The sequence below is a fragment of the Larus michahellis genome, chromosome 2 (genome assembly GCF_964199755.1).
Source record: "Larus michahellis chromosome 2, bLarMic1.1, whole genome shotgun sequence".
NCBI lineage: Eukaryota > Metazoa > Chordata > Aves > Charadriiformes > Laridae > Larus > Larus michahellis.
The window spans coordinates 7,035,509-7,059,716 of record NC_133897.1 but is presented as its reverse complement, the minus strand read 5'-3'; the positions used below and the strand labels follow the sequence as shown (position 1 = coordinate 7,059,716).

Below are 24,208 nucleotides of genomic sequence, written 5' to 3'. Positions count from 1 at the left end.
CGAGCAGTGGAAAAGCCCTGCCCTGTTGCATGCCAAGAGGGAATTACTGTCCATGAGCTTGTGGTTACAAGGGCACGTGATGGTGTTCACAAGTTATCAGAGCCTATATCCTGCTCAGACTGTGTGCTTTTCCGCTTTGCCTTACATGTGGGCTTTCTACGGAAACATCATGACTGACAGCAACACCCAGGTATTCAACATGGTTAAAGATCTGTGATCAATCACCACAGAAGGGGGAAGGATGTCATGTCTTCCATCTCCTTTCATCCTCTACTTCTGCTCACAAAAGACTTCTGCTTTTCTCAGGACAGATGGTATCTTATTTGGGATACACAGAGTTAGTGACACAAACCCATCAGACTCCGGGATATGGAGAAAACATGGCACAACCATGACAGAAGAGGTAGGCAAACAACTACAGAAGTTCTGCACCTTGTTACAAAATGGTCACCACATGGGGTACCCTGAATTTCACAAACATGCTCTGCTCCCTGGGAATTGTAAGTTTTCACACTGCGAGTGCTAAGACCAGGAGGACCATAGAACTGTCATTGTGTGTTGGCCACTTTCTTTGAGGGATGACTGAAGCTCTGGAGCACAGTCCTAGCTGAAGACCGAACCAACACCTCCTGGCCAGCCAAATCAGAAGATGAGCACAGAGTCAGAGCACAGAAGTAAGGAGGAAAAGGCAACTGCACGTGACAACAAGAAATTCAAATTCTCAAGAACAGAAAAAATTCTGTTGTCTGCAGTTGACTTAAGCATTTACATTTCTGAAACAAGCAATACAGTAAGTGCCAAAGAGTGCTATGAAATGCACGCTGAGGAACCACCTCACAGATGATGCTGGGAGGAGGTATCGTCACCGCGGAGTCTGCAACTGCGCAACAGTGTCACAACTACCGTGCCAAACCTCGGCCTGAGGAAGTGCTGAATTGCTGATTCCCTACTGATAAATGAAGGGGGGTTTAGAGTATTATACCCAAGGAGACAAATTGCCTTATTATCAAAAATGCGCACAACAATCAATTTGTCATTCAAAGCGAGTGGGTTTGGATTTCGATCAAGATGCCGGGCAATCAGAGGTCTTTAAGAAGCAAACAGTCATCACTCTTGCTCTTAAGCACAAACCACCTTAGTATCATATTAGCCCATGGTCTCAGCTTTCCATCAGTTAACTCTAACATGGACAAAGAACATAAAAAGGCTTCTTCATTTACAGTCAGATTTTCTCTCTGAAACATAGACTGCTCAAACTGATCAACACCACCCGAAAACACGGTGACTTTTTTGTTGCCTTGGAAGATTACAATTAGTTTTTGTTTTGTTAGTTTTGTCACTGAAAAATTTCAACATCTTAGTTGCAAACAAAATACGAAAATTAAAGTGGAAAACAAAACTGAAAATCTACATATTAGATTTTTTTTCCTAGTTTTTGAAGTAAAATCAAGCTGCAACAATGATGTTTGCACTCATGTGTGTGTGCACATAATCTTTATGCATAATCTTTCCAAAGAAATTTCTAATTTTTTTTTTTCTACCAGCTTTACTAAAATGCTGATGTCACAGTTATAGTGTATATAATGCCTTTTAGGAACTTTTCTACAGGAATTTCCAGAGTAAGATAATTACTTGATCATATTAAAAGAATTTAGAAAAATGGTCAGAATAACACTGGTTTCATACCAGTCTCTGGTCAGTCACACATTATTTACTCCATTGTTGCCAAATAAGCTCATCTATTTTTCAATAATACAAAACATTTCTTGTCAGTACTCAGCACTCAAAAATTCAACAGAAATATGTTTTTTAATAACCATACGCTATCTTCTCCAAAACAGATGCATATTTGTGCCTGAGCCTTATAAATGCATACTAAGACTCCGTATCTCCAACGCTCCTGACATAGCATTACTTGTGTTAAGTTGATTTTGTTGCTATTAAATAATTGTATGATGAATCCATATGATGGTGTTGTCTTCCTAGGGCTCAAGTTTTACAGGTGCTGGGTTCACTACAATAATCATGTAAAGTGAGTGCTCACAAGCAGCTTCTTACCTTCTTAGAGAGTTTTGTCTACCTACAAAGTACAGCGAGATGATGGCAAAATGGTCTTCAGCCAAAGTGGTTCCAGCACCAGTAATGGTAAAGATTTGTCCCAAACCCACACACCTGGCTGTGTATGGGCTATGATGAAGCTCACATTACTGTAACCTCACTGCAGCTAGCACTTGTGCCAGTTAGAAGATGGAAAATAGTGGAGGTTTACCTCCATCTACTATGAATCACAACTTCCTTGGCATCGACATCAACACACCTGTAGCACCAAAGAGTAAACACTCCTCTGATGAATTCCCTTAATTGTTTCCAGGAAGGGGTTAATAACAAATAGACATTACATTATTATTTTGTAGGGACTACTGGTGGTTATCTTTAGATGTGACATGGAGCCCAGACAGCAAAACACCATGACTGTGGAGTGGGCTAATGCCTGCTCTTCTCCATCACCAGCAAATGGACCTTATATTAAACACAGCCCAGGAAATAATGTTCACTAATCCAGCTCTCAGTTACATTTACATACACCCAGAGTAATTCAATCTCTGCAACATCCTCAGAGCTCCTGGCTTTCCAGGGACACCAAGAAGCTTGGTAGCAACCCTAATGATCAGTGGTCCCTTAAAGCTTAAGTTTGTAACAGCGTTAGGAAGATGAAAAAATGTCACCCCAATTTTTCCTCCTATAACATCATGAGTCGTTGTGTCTCCTGCAAGTCCATGCTCTGCCTCGCTACACTGCTCAAAGCACACAGCATTAACCCTAGTTCTAAAGTTGCTGTAAGCAAGAAGTGAGGAAATACACAGATTCCTCTAGACTATTTTTGCAATGTCTTCCTTCCAAAGTCAATTCTTCAAGCTTCTCAGCATTTCTGCTGTTTCATTCTACACTTTTTCCCATTTATCAATATCTTTCAGGTTTCTGCATTGCTCCCTTCCACATCAGGTAATCTTAACAGAGCAAACATTCACAATAGCTCCACTTGTCAAGTTAGGGAAAAAAAAAAAACAAAAAGAAAAAAGAAAAGGTACGCTTCCTCAAAAAAACCCCAACTTATTCTAATTTAAATTATTTCCAGCTTGTACTTTCTACACCTACATCCCACCACTGAGCAGAAAGACACTGGGATATGTAGAGCTGCAGGGTAGAAGTTCTCCTCACTTCTGTGCAAAGGAAAGGAAAGTTTCCAGTTCAGAAAAATGGAAAAGGTTAGAGTCAGCTTAGAAAACACAGTTTCTGAGTCCAGCTTCTCTTCCCCCTTCGAAGATGCAACTGGAATTATATTTTAACTCGTCTTACAACAAATTCATTTCAATTTGAAAAAAACCACTATATATTATCACTCTTGAATAAAGAGCAGCATTCAAATATCATTAGTCACTGCCCAGAGCAGAGTCCTCTGGCTGACTTTCTAACAAAACTTCGGAGAGGTGTCTGTTATCTCAGACTATTTATTGCAGTCACACGGGTGCACGCTGCTTGGAGACTTTCTCCCTGAGCCACGGCTGGCACAGAGCACTAACAGCCACCAAACGTCCCGATTCCAAATTCAAAATGCAATTCAGGAAGACCCATCACCTTACAGTTGTGATACGTGACACAGAAGCAAAACAGATAACACCCCCTCCTCGCCCTTTCGCCCACCGGCACAAACACACCGTACCTCCTGGTAATACATAATAATTAAAATGAATCCTTGCTGCACTTGCTGTGTGCACACCGTGTTGCGTACAGTGAAGTCTCTAATAAATGAAATTGAGTTTGAAGATGAAAAACATGCCTCACAAAAGCGATGGAACAGGCTGTGTTAAGGGTATTATTAGGGAAGAATGCTTGTGAATAAATGGCACTGCCAGTTAGTTCTTCCCTGCTAAAACGGGTTGCAAATAATTATAATAGTTACTCTCCTGTTGCTCACCCCATGACAGGGGATCTGGCTCTCCTCTGCTGTCCCCTGGCATTTGCTGCTGCCAGCCCTTCTGCTGGGTTTGCAGGCTCTCGGGTTCTCTCCTCTCCCTTCTCGCTTCCCACCCTTCCCTCCCTCTTCCCCTGGACACTCACCCAGCTCTCCTGCCACCTTACCCCGTAACTGTCTGGAAGGACATTTTCAAAACTTCAGTTAAAAAAGGAACAGGAGGAGTTAACTGTGAGGATGGTTGAGTGGAAAGAGGGGGCAGAGATCAAGGGGACAACTTTTTTTTTTTTGAGACTCTTATATACAGCATTGGCTAATATGTGACTTTATGGTAACTACAGCCTGGGATTCTGAGCATGAGCGATCCTGGAGGAGGCATGGAAGGGCTGGGAGGAGGTCATAGAAAACACACAACAAGGTGCTGGGAGGAAAGTGGTCTCCTTGAGCTCGGGTGTCTCCGGTAGGCTCCTATCAGTGCTTCTCCCCAGGCTTGACACAAGCCAAAGAAGCAATTTCCCAGCCAGGGCTCAGCAGTCACCACAGCACAGAAAAGAACGTGTCCAATTTCGATAGTACAGCTTTTTCCCTCTTTGAGAAAAAGCCACTAAAAATACCAATCAAGCCCTCTGCTAGATGGCTCCTGTGGACTACGAAGAAGCTCTGAAAGGCACAAAGATCCACAGCACTTCGTTCATGCTGCCTGTATGGTTCAAGCGAAGGAAAAACGCATCAGGAGCATTAGGAGCTGCGGACCATAGGGGAGCGGAAAATTTAGATGCCGTCAAATTGGCTTGGGGACCATGCCAAGTCCGTGAGCATCCCCGAGGAAGATGAGACAGGAGACAATGAATGGCAGTAAATACGCATGCTGGCTTTTAAACATCTTCAGATAACCTCCTTCCATGTCTCTGTGCCTGACCAGTCACGCAGACCCACGCTCTTAGGGCTGTAGGCTGCATAGCACGTAGCTAAAAGCATATTTAGTACCACTTGCTTAGACTTACGCTTCACATAAATAGGCAGCAAAATGCTGAAGCGTGCACGCTGGAAGTTTTGTAGAGGTTTTGTGTTTTGTGGAGTTTTTTGTATGTTTCACACAAAAGAATTAAAATCAAAAGCTGCTACAAGGGTCAAGTGCATTTGTGATTACAGACAGATGCCAGAAAAATAGAATATTCCTGCTTGTACTGTGATAAAGAAAACAAATGAATTGGATCAAAAACTGTCCAAGAGACAGAAGACAAAGCTTAAGATGAAAAGTCAAGGATCAGTATCTTTGCAGGCTAACGAAGGGCTGTATCTGCACCACTTCATTATATTTATAAGTACAAGAGAAAGAGAGGGTGATCAGAGAGGTGACAAAATCTACTATAAACAGTATTTTCCAGGTAAATCAAGTTCAAGGCCAGAACTGAATGAGGAACACTAGATAGGCCTATTCCACTGGAAAAAAAATGAGAAATGCAAAGTGAGATATTATGTTGTCAGAATGTGAAGTAAAGCAAAGAAGGAGAAAATCTCACCCATCCATAACCTTGTCAAGTTTTAAAATCCCTGTATCTGTTCAGGTCAGAGATATGGATTTTTTTAAGGATCCTTACCCAACACTTTTATGTAATATGAAGCTCTGATCAAAGAAAAGTGTCGTATTGAGATGCAGGAGGAACAGGATGGAGTACTCCTCAGGAAACAACCTATAAACCAGTGGCTTGTCTCATACAGTTCTGTTTAATATCTTTATCAATGACCTGGATGACAGGATCGAGTGCACCCTCAGTAAGTTCGCAGATGACACCAAGTTGGGCCGGAATGTTGATCTGCTTGAGGGTGGGAAGGCTCTACAGAGGGATCTGGACAGGCTGGATCGATGGGCCGAGGCCAGTGGTATGAGGTTTGACAAGGCCAAGTGTACTTGGGTCACAACAATCCCATGAATGCTAGAGGCTTGGGGAAGAGTGGCTGGAGAGCTGCCTGGAGGAAAAGGACCTGGAGCCGTTGGGCAACAGCCAGCTGAACATGAGCCATCAGTGTGCCCAGATGGCCAAGAAGGCCAACAGCATCCTGGCCTGTATCAGGAGCAGTGTGGTGAGCAGGACTAGGGAAGTGATCATCCCCCTGTACTCGGCACTGGTGAGGCCCCACCTCGAGTACTGTGTCCAGTTTTGGGCCCCTCACCACAAGAAAGACATTGAGGTGGTGGAGCGTGTCCAGAGAAGGGCAGCGAAGCTGGTGAGGGATCTGGAGAACAAGTCTGATGAGGAGCGGCTGAGGGAGCTGGGGGTGTTCAGCCTGGAGAACAGGAGGCTGAGGGGAGACCTTATCACTCTCTACAACTACCTGAAATGAGGGGGTAGCCAGGGGGGGTCCATCTCTTCTCCCAAGTGACAAATGATAGGACAAGAGAAAACAGGCTCAAGTTGCACCAGGGGAGGTTTAGATTGGATATTAGGAAAAAAATTCTTCACAGAAAGGGTTATCAAGCATTGGAAAAGGATGCCCAGGGAAGTGGTGAAATCACCACCTCTGGAGGTATTTAAAAGACGGGTAGACGTGCTGCTGAGGGACATGGTTTAGAGGTGGACTTGGCAGTGTTAGGTTAACAGCTGGATTCAATGATCTTTAAGTCTTTTCCAACCTAAATGATTCTATGATCCAGAAGACAGACCACAGCATTACTTTCAATAAGGTAACTGCTGGACTGGAGGGTATTGAGAAGCTGGTAATGAGAATGACTGGGAAAAGTTTAATAAGAGCAATTGAAAAATGGAGATCTTTTATCTTAGAAAAGAGGTGACTATCTCAATAAAAAATAGCACGCATTCTGGAAAATGAGAACAGGGAGCTTTGTGTGCTCCCAGTCACAGAACATGATAATGATGTTTTTTGCCCTAAGAAAATGGAGGGGTAAAAGACAAAAAAAAAAAAAATTCAAAACTAAAGATAAAGGAAATATTTTCACTACACTTGCCATTTCAACTTCTGAAGCTACTGCTGCAGGCTGCCCCTGTGGTCAAAACATTCAAAGAGAGATTTGTTGCTTATGTAGATAAGGATACCCAGAGTTATAGCAGTTAATAAAAATTTAGAAAAATATCTATACTTCAGGCTGTATTAATTTCTTCTGGAATACGTAGGGCTGCTCTGCACCACAGACAGATGCTGCTGTAGGTACACCAAAGCCAGATTGAGCCTTCATTGAGGCAAATCCTATATTGCGTCTCCATCTCACTTGGGTGAATTCAGCATTGATGAAAAGTATCAGGAGAAAATACTTCGTCGCTTATTCCTTAAAACCAGTGCAATAAGGGAAAGCAGCAATGCAACCCATTCTCTGCCGATGGGCTCACGGTGCACCTGGGCTGACTGTTCAGAGTTAAAAGCAAAAGCTACCTCTTGCCTTTGCAAGGCACATTATTGCTGAACCCAGAGCGAGCAGAAGTCCATGGACAGGCTCTAAAGGGCACAGACGAGGTCCTTTCGAATGCACATCACTGTGCAAGTCAAGTGGTAGAGTAGTTTGGTAGTTTATGAACAACTTGAAACTGGAGAAAAACTCTGAAAATTTCCAGTCTGAATCTTCTGTGGCAGATCTGTCCTCTGGTAGATCTCTCCTTTCTGTGAGCAGTAATGCAGTGATGAGGGCAAAAGAAAAGTACCCAGGGCACAAATTCTCCTGTTTTACAAGCTGTTCCAAGGTAAGAACTTTTTCACCACAAGGCCAAAAAAAATCCTATTGAATGGCTGGGAAGGGACTGTATTTGATACAGCACCAATTCCTATGTTTTTCTGATCCTTGCATTCCTTCTGCTGGGCCTTTCTTTTTCTATTTAGCTTAAAACATTAAAGTGCACAGGTACAATACCCATGTTAATAACACTTCAGAGCATTAAGGTTTGAGCATTTATGAAGCTGTTTGTCAAAAGATCCACAGCACCTGCACAAAGCCACAATATTTACAGTTAACGGAGGAGTAACGTGAATAGATTCCACCCTGACAAGTACAGTCTGAAAGCCCAGAGAGGTTCTTTGTCTTAATCATTGGTTCACATACAATCATACATAATAAAACACCTATTCCAGTCTCAACCTGATTTATTGCTTCCCTTGTTCCTCCCACCTCCGTAATTACTCATCAAACACTCACTGTCTTCTATTACCACCTCAGACAACACCTCAAACACTTCATCTCTCCCGAAACTTGCTACATTTATTATCTGACGTGGACATCATTATTTTCTATACAGTTCTCATACAGTTTCAGAATATCTGTTCATACAGTTCCATTTCAGTGGTTCTGAAAGCAAAAATTAAGCAATTCATCAGGTGGAGCTAACAATCAGGTGCAGAGCTGAGAGAAGATATATATGTACGCACACACGCTTCTCTATACACGCATATATTTCTATACATTCATAGATATATAACTCAACATCCACGCCTGTTTATTTCAACGGCACATTATACCTAGGACATCAAAAAGAAGGATGTGGAAAGGCTCTAGAATTATTTCGCATTGGTCTGGAACCGCTCCTGATTTATCAGCTCCGAGCAGCCAGACTGGCTTGGATTTCATTCACACCAGGTGCAAGACCAGTTGCTTCCCACAAGCCTGTGATCCCTTCTCAAGTACCCAAGAAGACCATGGTTTGGGTGGGTATCACATCAACGTCCAGCAAGTTGCTCTGCAACCCAACGTCATCTACGCAGAGTGTTCGCGTCCCTCAATGTCTTACATGGCTGGTTTAGTTGGAGCATCTCCCTAGGCTGATTTAGGGATGGAAAATGAAACAGGCTCCTCCAGAGGCCACCTCAGAAAGTTCCTTCTCGAAATCACTCCTATCACTTTGTCGGGTGTAACTGGGAGCTGCAAAGACTAGGTACCTAAAATAAGGACCTAAATTTAATGTATTTTATACATCTTTCTAAATATAGAACCTGAAGCAACCATAAGTCTTCCAGGTCTAATTGGAGATGACAAAACAGATATTACGTTTATAAGTATCTGCATTTTTTTTTTTTAATTAAAGCTTTTTTTCCCCCAGACCTTTGGTAACTACACAGTTTGACTTCAGAAGAATAGAAGAATCACTGCAATGAAATGAATGCGAGAAACTAGTCTGGAATTAAAAAATAACAACCCTGAAAAGTCCTCTTTTAAGCTATAAAAATAGCAGTTATTCCTGCCAGTTAGAGGTTGACAAAGCTTAAACATTCTTTTATTTTATTTTTTTTTTACTTTTTATTTCAATAGCTTGGACAGGATTATCTAAAGGAAATTACAGGGTTTTATTTTACCTTACAAGATACTGTTTTTGAGAGAAAACATATATAGAACACTTTGAAAACAAGACCCTTTCAGAGCGTCCTAAGTAGAGTATTTAAAGAAAAAGAAAATACTGGGGTTTGAGACTATAATTTCAAAAGTGATTTTATAATAATTTTACTATATTTTTACATGCTTTTTCTTATGCATTCAGCACTTACATTGAGCCCTGCTCTACAAAAGAACACATTATTTAAACTCAGATTTCTACTTAGTACTTATGACTAGTCAATAATCCATTTTAGTAATGGAATACATAAATGACATTAAAGACTCTACAACCACCAGCCATGTGAATCAACTACACTCAGTCCATTGGTACGTCTTCTCTCTCTAAGCCAGTGACATATCTGACATCATATACCTTTCAATCCACTCTAACTCACACATTCGTAAAACTTGACTTCATCAAACACATCTTTAATTTAAACACCACAACCTAAGACAGGCTTTCAAGCATGCTATTTGCAGCTGCTTTCCTAGAAATCTTTACAAGTATTGCAATTAAGCTTGCAGTGTTTCAAACAGCTGGTATTTCTAAACTACCACCTCTCCTAAAGATAACTGACAGCTCAATAACTTTGATATTGATATATTGATCACATAATTTTCATAATGCCATGGACGTAAACTATCACTATTTTCTTTTTTTTTTTTTCATTATTTCATTTTTATATATGAGCACTGCTGCATCTACAGCTTCACATTCCCAGGTTTGTTATTATTAATGTCTAAAAATACTCCTCCTTGGGCTTATCGATTGCAGTCCCTTACCAAATCTAGAATTGCAGGTAGGAAAATAATTACTTACCAGCAGTCATTGTTTTCCTAGATCAATGAGCTGTGCCTCCATTTTAACTTTACCATTGACACTTGACATCAAGAATTTTTTAGTCTGATTCTATCTAATGCTCAACTGTCCCCCATCCCACACTCCATTCATACAGTCCTAAGGAGGAGTCTGGGTGACCTGATGAGCAGCTTCTGCCCTGATCTTCCTTTTCCCCCTTCCTAAGTTTGCAGTGGTAAGCACTGCTCGTTGGAGGCAAAATCTGGAATAACTTTTCCAATACGCCGCCTTCTTAGAGGTTGGTGTGGAAATTGTGAAGACCTAGAGTCATTTAAATTGGTGGAAAGAATAGCAAAAATCCTCCTGTTCATCTCGAGATAGATGAGCCCACCAAAAGGCAGATTTTAGACCTGCATCTCCGCTGTGAGTTGAGGAGAGACTAAGCAGGTATCTCACCTTACCATGACTGCTGTGCCCGCTAAGCTGAGAAACCAGAGGCGCCTGCAGTAGCTTAGATGAAGTTTCTTTCACAGAATTAAGCTTTTAATGGCAATGCCAAGAAAGCCCTCTTCTTGACAGTCTGATCAGGAATATTCAATGTCACTTTTGTATGCTAGGACTTAGTGATTAGTGAAGCTAAATGAAAGAGATCTCTCAGTTTGAATTTTCCCACAGAATCCCCATACTTAAGGGCTCTTCCCAAGTTACCCAGCATTTCCTTCAGCTGCAGGAGCCACAAAGAAACAATGGAAAGAACAAGCAAAGTGTTGGGTGGGTAGATAGGAATATTGCTTATGCGGTTTAGTTTATATGATGCTCTCATGGCAGATGCACAACAGGAGGAGACAACCCAACAATTCTCATCAACGTTAGCAATGTAGGATTGACAAGTTCATGCAAGAAAGATTAAGTATCAGCCAAAGGCCTGAAAGGGGAGGTGGTGGGGGCTGACTGCTTGTGGGTCTATCGTGCACAGAAATGGACCTTTTTTTGGTGTTTTTTTTCAGATTTAGGAAAAAAAGATTTATCTTCTGCCACCACAGTTCCTGCCATCACGACTACTAGTGCCGGTATACTGCCTTTATTGGTGGTGGAGGCAGGAACAGGGGTAGCAGAGGGGCCGGGCAGCACCTGCGCCATCAGCCAAGACAGTCGTGGTGACCATGGTGGTAGAGCAGGAGAGTTCGTGTGGGTCTCGAGTGTGTAGCTCAGGGAAGGAGCTCCTGAACCATGGGGGCACGGTGGTTATTTCCTCAAGGACCAACGAAAAATCAAGTGTTACCACGTAACTGTGGTTAAGCCAGTGATGATGCAAACAAAGTTTATAAACGGACTTTTTTTCCCCCATGTATAAATTCAAAACAAGAGGACTGATTAGACAGATGAGAAAAAAAGTCCTGCCTGAGGGCTGAAAAGGGCTAAGGAAAGAGGATACAATTTAGTCTGGATACCAAGTCAGTTTTGAATAAAAAAGCAGAGCTGAAGCTATCCCAGGCCTTTCACAAAACCAAAACGTGTCCTGTACCAAGTGCCTGTGGCACACAGTTATCTCAAGCTAAAAAGGGCTGGAAAGACTGAAAACCCAGTTCTTATCTGTCTTTGCACATCATGACTAAGTCTCTCAGCTATTTCCTCTGCAGCACCAGGCAATTCTTCACTGTATTACCCTTTTAAGGGGTTTCAGTCGTTTTTGTTTTTCCATTCATGCAAAAAAGTTTCAAAGGCACAAGAAGAGGCTGATACCATTTCAGAGACTCCCTGCTGTCCTTTAAAACATTAAAAACTCTCTCAAAGAATCCAAAGCAAACTTTGTGCAGAACTGGCACGTCCCCCCATTTTGAGTCTGTATTTTGGTGCCTTGATGAACAGAATTAACGATTCATTTTTCCAATTTTGCTTTTGAGAGTTTTTCACTCCTTTGTTTCTTTACATCCCTTTTTCTTTTTCAAGTATTGTTATGAATCTCTGACAGTACTTCAGGTTTCTGTTTTTCAGATTAGTATCCCTGCTCCAAACCAAGTGACTCAGCCACGTTGGCTTTGAAGTCTCCAAAGAGCTTTTGTAATTGTCTGTGCTCCCTTCGAGTGAACTCTATAATCTCAACATGTTGGCCAATTTTCTTCTCTAGTTCTTCTTCAGAATAAACACTGACACTACTCTGTTTCTTAATATATTCCTCTTTTTATCTAATTTGGTCTGCCTACACTTTAATCTAACTGTGTGTATTGCTTGATTCCCAGCAGTACTTGAAATTCGGACTGTTATTAAATTGTGGTCAGTACTACTCTGTTAAACAGTCACTTCATTTCACCATAATACTTATGCAAAATGAAATACAAAGCACTATCCCCTCTAGTTACAAAACGAGCCAGTCCTTCCATTTCTGAATTGCTTTAGCACAGTAGTCAACATTAAATGAAAATCCTACTTAATATTGTTCTCCCTAGCCTAACAGCTAAGCCACCTTCTCCAGCATTTCGAGGAACACTTCATTATTCTTATTCAGATGCCAGTACATTTTTCCTATAAATATACTTTTCTTCTAGTTCTTCAGTTGGCCTGCTGCACTGACTCAACACTTCAACTATTTAAATAATTTTTATCCATCCACCATAACTGATGGCTGCTTGCCATAACGCACCGTGTCTTTATTTTCAGACACTATGAAAACATTCATTGATATTATTATTACTTACTATTAATATCACATGGTTAAAATTTAATTCACTTTAATCCATTATCTCACCAAGTTGATTATCCTTGTAATAGGTAAATCTCCTTTAGTGATAACAAGTATATTTTCATGACCATATTAACCATTGCTGGATTTATTAAATGGATTTATGGGAGCGTCTCCCCTCCTCCCCATATCAGGACCACACAAATAAACTCGCTCACAGTATGCTGGAGCAGCTGTACAGTTCCTCCCATTTAAAGCAATGCTGCAGCTGGCCCTGACATTGACTATATTTTTATGGAGACTATCCAGTAGTACATTTACCCTACTTCCATTGCCAGAGAGCCAGGTTACCTTCACAGCTCCATTTCATCCCTTCACCTTTATTGCAGGGCTTTATAGTTCCAGCTATTTTATCTCTCGAGGCCTCTATGAGAGAGGGAGAGCAGCACCTCACACGGCTGTCAGTTATCTGTGGGTGGAGGAGCCATGAAGTGCCTTAATCCACCACAGGTGCACAAATATCTTTACTAGTTCCGTGAGCACTCACCTCCAAGCTGGAAGCACAGAGAGTATGGGTGGGAAACCGTGTCAGCAGGCTCATCACCAGCCAGCATAGGTCCAGTGTTTTTTTTTTTAAGTTCTGGCACAGACCTCTTTCCCCTTTCAGCTGACAAGAAGCTCTGATACAGGGACACTGAGAGGACACATAACCTGATGGTCAGGGTCAGTCCCAAAGACAACCCTCATTCAGCCAGAGCTTCCTTAATGCTGCATCAACCACATCATGCACTAAAGACACCAATGTTGAGACTTTTATTCCTTGAATGAAACCTTTGTAAGACCACTGCTTGTGGGGCTGCTCGGCCTGCAGGGAGAAGAATTGATCATAAAGGCTAGAAGTCACCAGTGGTAGGACTGCCCTTGGCTCAATCCCTGGACCATGTAGCCTCTCTGAAGAGGTGTACAATGCTGAGAATACAGCAGGAGTTGGGGGCAACTTTATACCGGGCATTCTACAAAGCCCTGGGACAAGCCAGGCAACCCCCATGAGTCAGACGCAGTGTTTTTATAGTGCAGATGACTGGAAATATAGGACGGCAGGGTCCACACATTCAGAGCAGAGGTACCCCGTGACACTATGTCACTTCCTCCGGGACAAATTTCCAGTTAATGAGTTGGCTATGGGGTTCATTCTTTTCCTCAAAATAAATAAAATACCAAAGGTCACTGGCCTTAAGTTCCTACCAACGCACACCAGTCTGGCTGCTTCCTTCCCTCAAGAGCATCGTTGAATTGTTTTAGACGTGAGTCCATGTCCATCGGAATTGGTGTGCAGGTCCTCTGGTGACTCAGAGGGCTTTGCAGCAGCAACAGCCGGACCACTTGTTTACATTCTGAAGTTTATTTTACATTAAATGCTTATTTTTAAAAAAGTGTTAATAAATGAGTTCAGTGAACCTATTTCATTGTAATTCAAAGTATAGTAGGCTGTAGAGTATTAAAAATTGCTTTGGCCTAGAAAACAAGCCTTTTGATAATAAACATCAGAGCACCAGATACTGCAGGATGGCCCAACCCAGATAATGAATTAGGGCCCTAATAACATAAATTTCCTTAAAAAAATGCCATTGGGATTTTTTAGATTAATAAATACTGAATTGCTCTGCTTCACCTTTTGATTTTTTAAGACCCTTAATTCAAATTTTGAAGTTTTGCTAGAAAACACAAGAGCTATAAATTGTCTTAATGAAACTGTGTAAACCAGACCCACACACAGAGTTGAAATTTTCATGTGAGTGCCTAATTCCAGGAAAGGGAGCTTGAAGAAAATATCATGAGACACCCTAAAACTGTGAAAACCATCAATGATGCAACAAAGACCTTAGTCTGTATCATAAGAAAGCACCAGAAATACTTTCAGCATGAACTGTGAAGGCACCACAGAGATCAGAAAAAGCTACCTAGATCTTTGAAATCACATCAATGTCATGAAGAGTCACATAATGCTGCATTTGCTGATTCACATATAGATTTTGGTCAATATAATGAAAAAAACCCATCACCCAACAAAAAACCAAACAGGGTAAAGAAGAGCTTACCTGGATCATTAAGAAATTCCTCTGAGGTGTTCCACATCCTACCATCCAAATACAACGTGCCATTGGTGGAGTTAAACTTGGTGTAGTCCCTGACACACTTGTGTCGCAAATTGCCCATGAAGAGCTGGAGGCCTATGAGGGCAAAGACACTCAAGCAGAAAACGGTCAGGATCATCACATCAGCAAGTTTCTTAACAGACTGGATAAGTGCCCCTACAATGGTCTTCAGTCCTAGGGAGATAAAAGCCAAGAGTTTATAGACTGAGAGGCTGAATGATGTCTGGAGACAGCTACTTTTCATGATGAAAATCTCCATGGAAGGGAAAATTGGAAGGGTTTCTACTACATGTTTCTAACTGGACGGTAGAAACAAGACACAAGTCATCACTATGAACGTTTAGTTTGGCCTACTTTCATCTGGACAAAAGTATTGGTATTACTATTACACAAACACTGATTTAAAAAAGAAGGGAAAGAACTGGATGGAGGAACAGTAAGATACAAAAATATTCATGGATAAAGAAAATTCGGAGTGTCTTATGTTTTCATGGAGCTGCAGTAAAGGCTGTAAAGCCTAAATCCCATTGAATTTTGAGAATGTGAATTAGTTTTAAATCTCTCAGGTGATTCTGATAACTTTATCCCCCACATAAACAGATGAAGAGGTACAGAAATGTTATTTATTCCCTGACTATTTTACATATTTTGGTGCCAAATCCAGCTCGCTGTCCTCATATGGATAATTCCTCTGCCTTCAATTCATTTGCTTAAGACAATAAGAATTTGGGATTAGAAATAAGACAAATAATATGGGCAATCAAATAAACACGGTGGAAACTATTTGAGTAAAACAACCTGAGGCTCCAACAATACCTGGGCAAAGTTAATCTTTTTATAATATGCTGCCAATGTAGATAAATCATCTTATTACAAACACCAAAGGCTTGGGTCGCACAAATTACCTTCTCCTGTGCTATTTCACCCTGTAACACTAGCTTCAGTTTATTATTCTATAAATACACAGACATAAATAATTATACTGTTTTCTCAAAAGATATTTCTCGCTTTTGAAGTGATCCGAGAGATCAGCGCTATTTGAGCTGATTGAATATTACACGAACACGACAAAAGACACTCTTTTCAAAAAAAGACCCTTCTTCTAAACTTGTATGCTATAGTTGGATGTCAATATCAGTTGCACAACAGTAGCAATTTTGTTGTTTCTTTCCTATTTATATTTAATTAATACTCAATAAGTAGTAATCAGTGCTTCTGATAATCAGTGTCACCAGTATGGCAGCAGTAAGAGAAATTGAGTTAAATGGAAAAAAAAAAATGCAGAGAGAAAACAGGAGGAATTCTCCTGGGCAATACTCAGAAGCACATTGATTTGCTCACTGAATATGATCATACACATTAAATTTCAGTTCCCTGGAATTCCACCCTAAGAGTTTGGCAGACACAAAGGTTGAGCTCATGCTGTATAATTTAAAATAATATGAAAATGTACTTGAGGACTCAGAGGAAGGCAAAATGAGTTTTTGGTCTTGCTTAAAATTCTGTGGTTAAAATCAGGGGAAATCATAGTTTCGCAAAGGAGGACGAGCTGCCAGAATGGCCAACAGGTCCAGCAGTCCCCGTATCCAGCAGCCTAAAATATTCCACTCTTGCATAGAGTACTGCAACTAGGCTAACCTCTGAATGATATTCATGTCTATAAAATGGCCATTTAATCAAAAGGGACTGACCCATCAGGTGTGCATGGCCCTCTTTCTCCACTAAATTCTTTGTTTGCCTCTTTAAAGCTAATTTGTGGCATGGTAAAGAGGGAGAGGTTAGACAGCTCCCTGCTCTACTCAAAAATAAAGTAAAAAATATTGCAGTACGAATGTTAGGCAAAAGCAGGATTTTCATGCTATCTGTGCTCCTCACCAGAAAGAGATTTTACAGATGAGGTCAGTTCTATTCAGGCACCTAGAAAAAGGTCAGCTTTGAACTTTTGAGTCCATCTGTAGATTTGGTTACCTATTTTGATGCCTAAATAAAAAGCACAGCTCTTCTGATAACCTAGTCTTGGGTGAACTTTATACCTGAAGTGAAAGTAGTTTTAGTTGTAGCCCAACTCTGATGAACTTCCCGGGGTTTCACCCTTATCCAATGTTAACACTATAAGACCTTTAAGACGGCCAGGTCTTAAAAATGTAGTAAGGTGGGGAAAAAGAAATATGATTTGCAAATGCACTAGAATATTTTTTTTTTATTTTCTCTAATATTGTGAAATGTTTTCGATGAGACTCATATTTGGCTGTCCTTTGAATGCACAAATGTTTCTTCAGCGAAGCTGGTGAAACTTGGGAAGACCAAACGCAAACCAAATCTTAAGAAAGGGAAAAAAGCCAAACCACAAATTCTTTTACTCCAGTACCCTCTGAGAAATCCCTGCAGCACATTTATTTGTAATACAAATACAAGCTTGAGGCTGGTATTTGTATCATCTAAGTACTCAATTAATCTTACTCACATGGGCAAGGACAATGGGAGTCCTAATGTGAATAGGGATAATATTGGGAAACAAGACCTACAAAATCCTAATCACCAGTAAAGACTATCTGTTTTCAAAATCAGGCCCCAGTGTTGTTAATTTCCAGTTTGTTTCATGAAACATGTTTTTCTCAGTTTACTTACTGGGGTTTTAAATAGAACAGTAATCCTATACTATTAGTTTTACAAGTTCATTCTTTGCAGGTGTCAAATAATTTCTTTATGGGAGGGCTTTCTGCTTTACTTTCTTTTTCTTTTTTTTTTTTGTTTTAGTAGCATACAGGCTTCTGAACAGTTTGAGAATGCTTTAGTAATACAATTGCTGTAATTGAAGACCATTTAAAAATAACTTGTACTCTGCCTCCTGAACCTTTGTTAAAACTTTCCAGGAAAACCATTTGGGGAGTGGTATACTTAGTCTGACTGTTTTTTCTCACCCTTGAAAAACAAAATTTGCCCAGAAAATTAAGTAGCGTCCAGCAAGTTGCTTGGCGCAACTCACTGTTAAGCAAAGTGTTTAAATCACCATTCACTTAAACTTTCTGTGCCTCGTAAATGGAAGGGCTGAGGGGAAATAAGGACACCCAGAACCTCTTGCAGGTGCTCTGCATTTCTCTGAATCAATCCCATGTTTTGTAAAAGCAATGCTAGATGTATTCAAATTTAGAGCACTGTTAAATCTTCTAGATAAATAATCTTCCTTTGAAATAGTGCCAATGAGAGCACTGCAATATAGCTTAATAGAAGATACTATTTATGGGGCATTAAAGGCATTTACTTAATTCTTGCAAGTCAAAAATCAAACCAGGCAGCATGCAGAAAAAAATGAGGATCTGATCCAAAGCTGAGCAACATCTACGCCCACTAATGACAATGGGTCTCTAGATTACTCCCTGTGGAGTAATCGATACAGGCTTTTCCTGAATCACTGAATTCTTTCCACAATTCTGGGCCAAATCCTGCTTACATGACATGAAAAACACCACAAGATCCAAAATCAGTGGAATGAGGGCTGTATGGGCAGCCCGACATCTGCAGAAAGCAAGCAGGATTTGGCCCAAACATTCCTGTTGGTGGAGGTAGAAATTACCACATTCAGAGGTTAATCAAATAATCAGTTTTCAAATGCAAATCAGAAACCATAGAAAATGCAAGCAACACCAAACAATGAGAAATGGCAAGATCCCACAACACCATCCATTCCTTCTACAAGATGTGTGAAATTATTAGCATAATTCAGTATGACATCCATACCAGATGTTGGCAATCACCTACGGAACATCAGACACTTTCACGCACAGTCTGGAAACAAGAGGGGGAAAAAGCAAAAACAAAAAAAGAGAGAGTGACTTGCACCGTGATTGTCCTCAGCTAGCCTACTCCTTCTCCTGAGGATACACACGTGTCTTGTACATGTCTGCACGAGTCATGTGTGTGTAGGGAGAGTAGAGTGCCCTCTTGATGAACGCATTTTGTCATTAGCCACTGAGACGTGGGGCAGCAAAGAGTTTAATAGCACGCTGGCGAACTTGGATGGTTGTCAGCACTCCTGTAGGCCATCTTTGCATGGAAATGTGACTGAGAGGCCAGTCTCCAAGGGAAAGACAAATATGCCATGTATTGCTCACTTCTGGGATAGCTACCTCTTGACTTCAGTGATTTACACACCAGAAGGATGACATTTATCCCTCTTCAGGAGGACTTCACTGAGATTGAAGCAGTGAACGAGGGTCAGTCTCCTCCACACAGTCTTAATTCTTGTGCTCTGAGCTCTGTTCTGGCTATCAGTAAAGTACTGGATAACATTCACAGCACTATTTATAGCCTTTAGACTCACACTAACTTAAACGGGAGCTGGATCAGGCCCCAAAGTGCCTTGGCCCAATTTTCTATGAGGTCACCTTTCACCGGTATCCTGTCATTTTATGTGAGATATTCGTGATGCACACATCTGTTCCAGAAAGAGCAGTGGAGCTTCTCTGGATACAGGCACTTTACAAAATCCTGGTGATGATGATGATGGCATGCATTTTGCAGGCTTTTGATGGAAAGGCATAGGAGTGTGTACCTCAGGGCTCATAATTACCTCAATTAGTAGTTATCAAAAACATTGGTGGTTTCCATGCAGATAACTATGATTTGAGACCCTCTATCGTCACGGGAAGGGTTCCTACTGGGACTTGGGACACTGGGACTTGGATACACTGGTAATCGGAGAGAAATGAGTGACCAGTGGGTTGTTCTGCTGCTGACCATGGTTCCTTGTCTAGGTTGAAAATGAATGAACCCAGTTGCAACAGCAATGTGCAAGATGCTAATTAATAAATAAAACCACTGAGAGTTAAAGGTTTTATGCTCCCATAGAGAAAATGTTACCTATTTCTAAGCACCTGAACATAAGGGATATGTGAAGAAATTAAAAACTTCTTTTCTTTTAATAAGTCTGGATAAACAGATACCCAGCCACTGTACAAAGCTTGTTTTCTCTCAGTAATATGGGCAACTGGAGAAGAGAAAGAAATGGGTGTGTTTAGAGCAGAAAAGAGAAAATTGAGCAGATCCATGAAGGTCCTCCAGCATGTTAGGGGCTGCCACAGAGGGCAAGGCACTGACTTGATGTCCTACGCAGTGGCTGTAGAGTAAAAAACAATGGGCTGATAACGCACCAAGAGAGAGTGAGGCTGGATGGGGGTCTGGATTCAGAGACAGGACCTGAAGTTAATCCATGGCCCTGGGGAGCAGGAGAACATGGCATGGTGGCAACCAAACTGAGCCCCAGATCTCCAGTGAGCAGGAAGCACATGGCTTGCTGGTATATGCTAATATTTGGTTTGCTGAATCTGGATCTGAGCCTGTCCTCCCAGGGCAAACCTTCTAACAGCAAAAGCAATGAGGTGCTGGAACAGACTTCTCAGGAGGATCGTGAAAGCTCCACCTTTGAAGGATTGTCAGAACCAGTCAGGTAATAAATACCAGGCCAGGTCTGATCTATCCTAAACACAGCCTTAGGCCAGGGAAATGGATGCTGAGAGTTTGGGAGACCTTTTTGGGTCCTGTGAGTCTGTGTCCCCTAAATGTCCCTGTGCCAGCCTGCGCACTCAGAGCGAGGCATTAAAGGTAGGTGAGATTTTTAAAAGCAGTAATTGTTAGCTTTACTGACTCCCTCTGGAGTCAATAGTGAAACTCATTGATTTCAAGTGAAGCAGAATGCCTTTGAAAACCAGCCTCTAAGTGCTTTGCTGGACAGAAGCCTTACACCACGGAGGACTTGGCCCCTTACTTTCGGTAAGCAATTTCACCGAGCACGCTGACTTCAACCATGTTTGTGCAAATATAACTACCTGATGGAAAAGCGTGATCAATTTTATTGAGGAAAAGCTTAGATATTTGCAAAGGAGAATACACCTCAGCTTTCTTCACGTAAGATGTAAAAAAAGGAAGCAAAAATAACAACCTCCTCCTCCTCTCTCTAGCAGCTGAACCCAAAAATCTCATGGAAGATATTAGTGTTCATCATCTTTTCATTTTTAAGCCTGTTGTGGAAAAATATTTCATCTCAGCATAAGCCTATGTTATCATTAAAAACTCAGACTGATATCCAAATAAAACACAGCATCATGCCCAATATTTCTTTTAAAACATATGTGTCTAAGTGAAAAATGAACTGACTCCTCTGAAATTATCTGCGAAAATTAAAAAGAAACCTTTAGCTATGTTTTACAGGCAGCTAGGTGTTCCATGACAATTTGTAGCTCCCCACATCTGTAATTTAAACATACTAAGGGCACAGGTAATCTTGTCAATAAAACCTAGGGCCAGATATTCTATTAGCATATCTTCGTGCAGTTATGTCAGCAAATAATTTAGTAACTAGTACCTAAAAATGCAGTTATCAAAAAACTAATCAAACAGTCTGTCAGAAAGAAAAAAATAGAATGCGGATTATTATGTATTACTCTAATAAAAATACTCCTCATCTTTCTTTTTTTTTTTCTATTAACCAACAAATGGAACAACTCGGTGCTTATTATCACTGAAGGGCTTTGGTGTATTTTTAAATAAAGTTTTTCTGAATCTCAGGACTCCTTTTTTCCCCACCAAAAACACAGACAAAATTTATCATTTGATGTAAAACGAGCTTCAGCTCCAACTCTGATATAGGGCAGCAGAAAATTGCTATATATATAACTCAGCAAAATTGACAGGCTCTGCTCTGAAGAACCTCAAGCTTGAGACAAGATGGAAAATGAAAGGTGTGCCCTGGAGATGGCTGTCCCTCCAAGTTAGTCTTCAAATTGCTACCAAAGGAAGCTAGGAAACTCTGGTTTTCTTTATGATTAGCTGCTACAATTCCGCATGATCTGTAAAACTGCTCAACACTCTGTTTCCAAAGAAAAATAAATCGTTTCTCAATGGAAATCCAATTAGACAAAACTTAAAACAACCCCTCCCTGCGAATACATTGTTCTTTTCAAAATTGAAGACAAAAATTAAGACAGGAGCTCATCTCCAGGAATACCAGACCTAATGAATGATCGCCTTAAAGTATTCTCTAGAAGCTATATTTTGACATACACTTTCAATGAAAAGTACCTTTCTCTTTCAGTCATTTCACTGATTTTCATCACTTTAATGCTGGAATGAGGGAGTAAGCCCTAGACCCATATATATGTTTTCTTAACACCTCAATTCCAGAATTCCCATTTCCAGTTTATGCTCCATGTGAGTACTGGCGATTACTTGTAATACACATCCCTATAATTTTACACTACAGAATATGTTTAGATTTATATTATAATCTAGATGTGCATAATATAAAGGGCAGAAAAGCCTTTCTAACCTTAACAAGCTGCGTGTGAGAAACCGAAGCTGTTCCCTCGATGTTTTGAATATTTTTGATGTGTAATTGCCAACATCTGTTCAGGATTATCACCAATAGGATCTACCATGCATGGGTTTTGCTATCTTCTCTACCTTGTCATGCAGGTTGGAGATGTTAAACACTGAGGCTGAATGAGACCTGTCCATAGATAACGCTTCACAAAAAAGTATTGTCATATGGTTAGTCCTCAGTGGACTCATCTCTGCGTAAATTACTTAGTAGTAAATATTATGTATTATTTTAAGAAATAGTAATAGATTGGATAAAAACCTATGAGAAAAAAGCTTCTTTCAGTACCAGATCTGTAGTAAAACACTGATTTTATTTTATTTTTTTTTGGGGGGGAGGCCCAAAATCATGTTCTTGAATATGTGAGAAAATGGGAGTTGGTGAACTGCTGAACCTTCTGAAATCAACGATGAAACATTTTCTGATCTCTTAAGCGTCCGAAATTTAAACAGTGTTTCTACCTCATGCAAATGGATAAACACCGTGACAAATTAGGCTATCTACACCTGCAGTCTTGAAACCTCAGCTCATAGCACAGATTTAGATTCCTCTATAGATGCGCTCTTAAACACAAATATTCATTTTGAGGTCATTAACCTTCCATTTTTAAAAATCAATATCCGAAGACTTTAAAAGAGTTTCATTGCCATTGCCATTTGGTTCATGAATGAGTACTTTACGTATGTGATTCACGAGCCACGGCATACCACTGTTCTTACAGCAGCACTCGTCCTAGTGAGGTCTGTAATTTCGGAGGCACTCCAATTCCTTCTGCCCACAATAACAGTACTGCAAAAACATATGAAAAATGTATTCTATTGACAGGTCACATTCCCTACATTCCTCCATTTCCTGATCAGTGTCTATGGTTAAGTCATTTGTAATTATTGTGTTTACTACTGGAAATGGCATGTAGGCTTTAACTGCAGCCCGAGTGTTTAACCTGATTTTCACCTGAAATGACTGAGATTGTTTTCAGCGCCCGCAGTACTCTGAACGTTCGTAAGGCTGAGACATTGCCCAGGTCCACAAATTCAGTTATGTATCTGTAACAAGGGAAAGTCACACACAGACAATGACAAAACACCAGCAAAAAAACAACAGTCAAAGGGACAAAGAGAGACAGAGAAAGAATCACTTGTAGCTGAGAGCCAAAACATAAGGATCAGGGCTTCTTACCTGGGATTACTGAAATAGTTTTTAAAGCTCTCAATACCCTGAAAGTCCGAAGAGGTGAAACACTGCCTACATTCACAAATTCTCCTACATACCTGTAGAATTAAGTCACAGTTATTTGGAATTATACAATAGAGTATGAGACTTGTCTGAATGAAGAATGCATTCATATATAGTGGGAGCAAATGCAGCCGAATGAGAGGTGCATCCACTTTTCAGGCTGTTCTTTGATGCCATTTGTCCCAGGTTTTTTCATAGTACACATTATTTCAAATGTTTCTTGAACTATTAAAATTATCTAATAGGCATCGATTCTTTAAAACTACTGGGTGAACTTTGTTATCGCGCTGTTCAGCAATAAATACTTTAAAGATTTTACCATCATGTAGTTTAACAAAAAGTTCTTTACATTATAGAAAACATTAAGAGTTATTTTGCTGCTCTTAAAAAAAACCCAAAAGCTTCAAATACCCAAGTAATTTTCACATCATAGCTCCTGCAAAACTGCATATAGGACAACATCGGAAAACATCGGTACAACTGTTTCCACGGGGTTATTTATTCTAAGACGCTGTACTCTGTGGTAAAGCAGATGTTGGTTTCAAGAGATGCTTAAAATTTTATTTTGTTTTGTACATCAAATCCATGCCCTTTGGCTGCAGGAAGATGGATTTTGAATGAATATAATTGCAATTCTACTAAGAACTACTTATGATTAAAATACCAATGCCAGCT

At 40.5% G+C, this 24,208-nt stretch overlaps 1 protein-coding gene across 1 annotated transcript in view; it reads right to left on the bottom strand.

Moving 5' to 3' along the window:
* The window catches only part of LOC141738599 (sodium channel protein type 5 subunit alpha-like), a 219,412-nt gene that overhangs the window by 137,966 nt on the left and 57,238 nt on the right, over positions 1-24,208 (bottom strand). Inside the window, exons 6-7 of the mRNA XM_074574027.1 lie at positions 23,477-23,568; positions 14,866-15,096 (exon numbers count right to left, since the gene is read on the bottom strand). Of these exons, the coding sequence (XP_074430128.1) occupies positions 14,866-15,096; positions 23,477-23,568 (323 nt within the window). The remainder of the gene's footprint in view (positions 1-14,865; positions 15,097-23,476; positions 23,569-24,208) is intronic.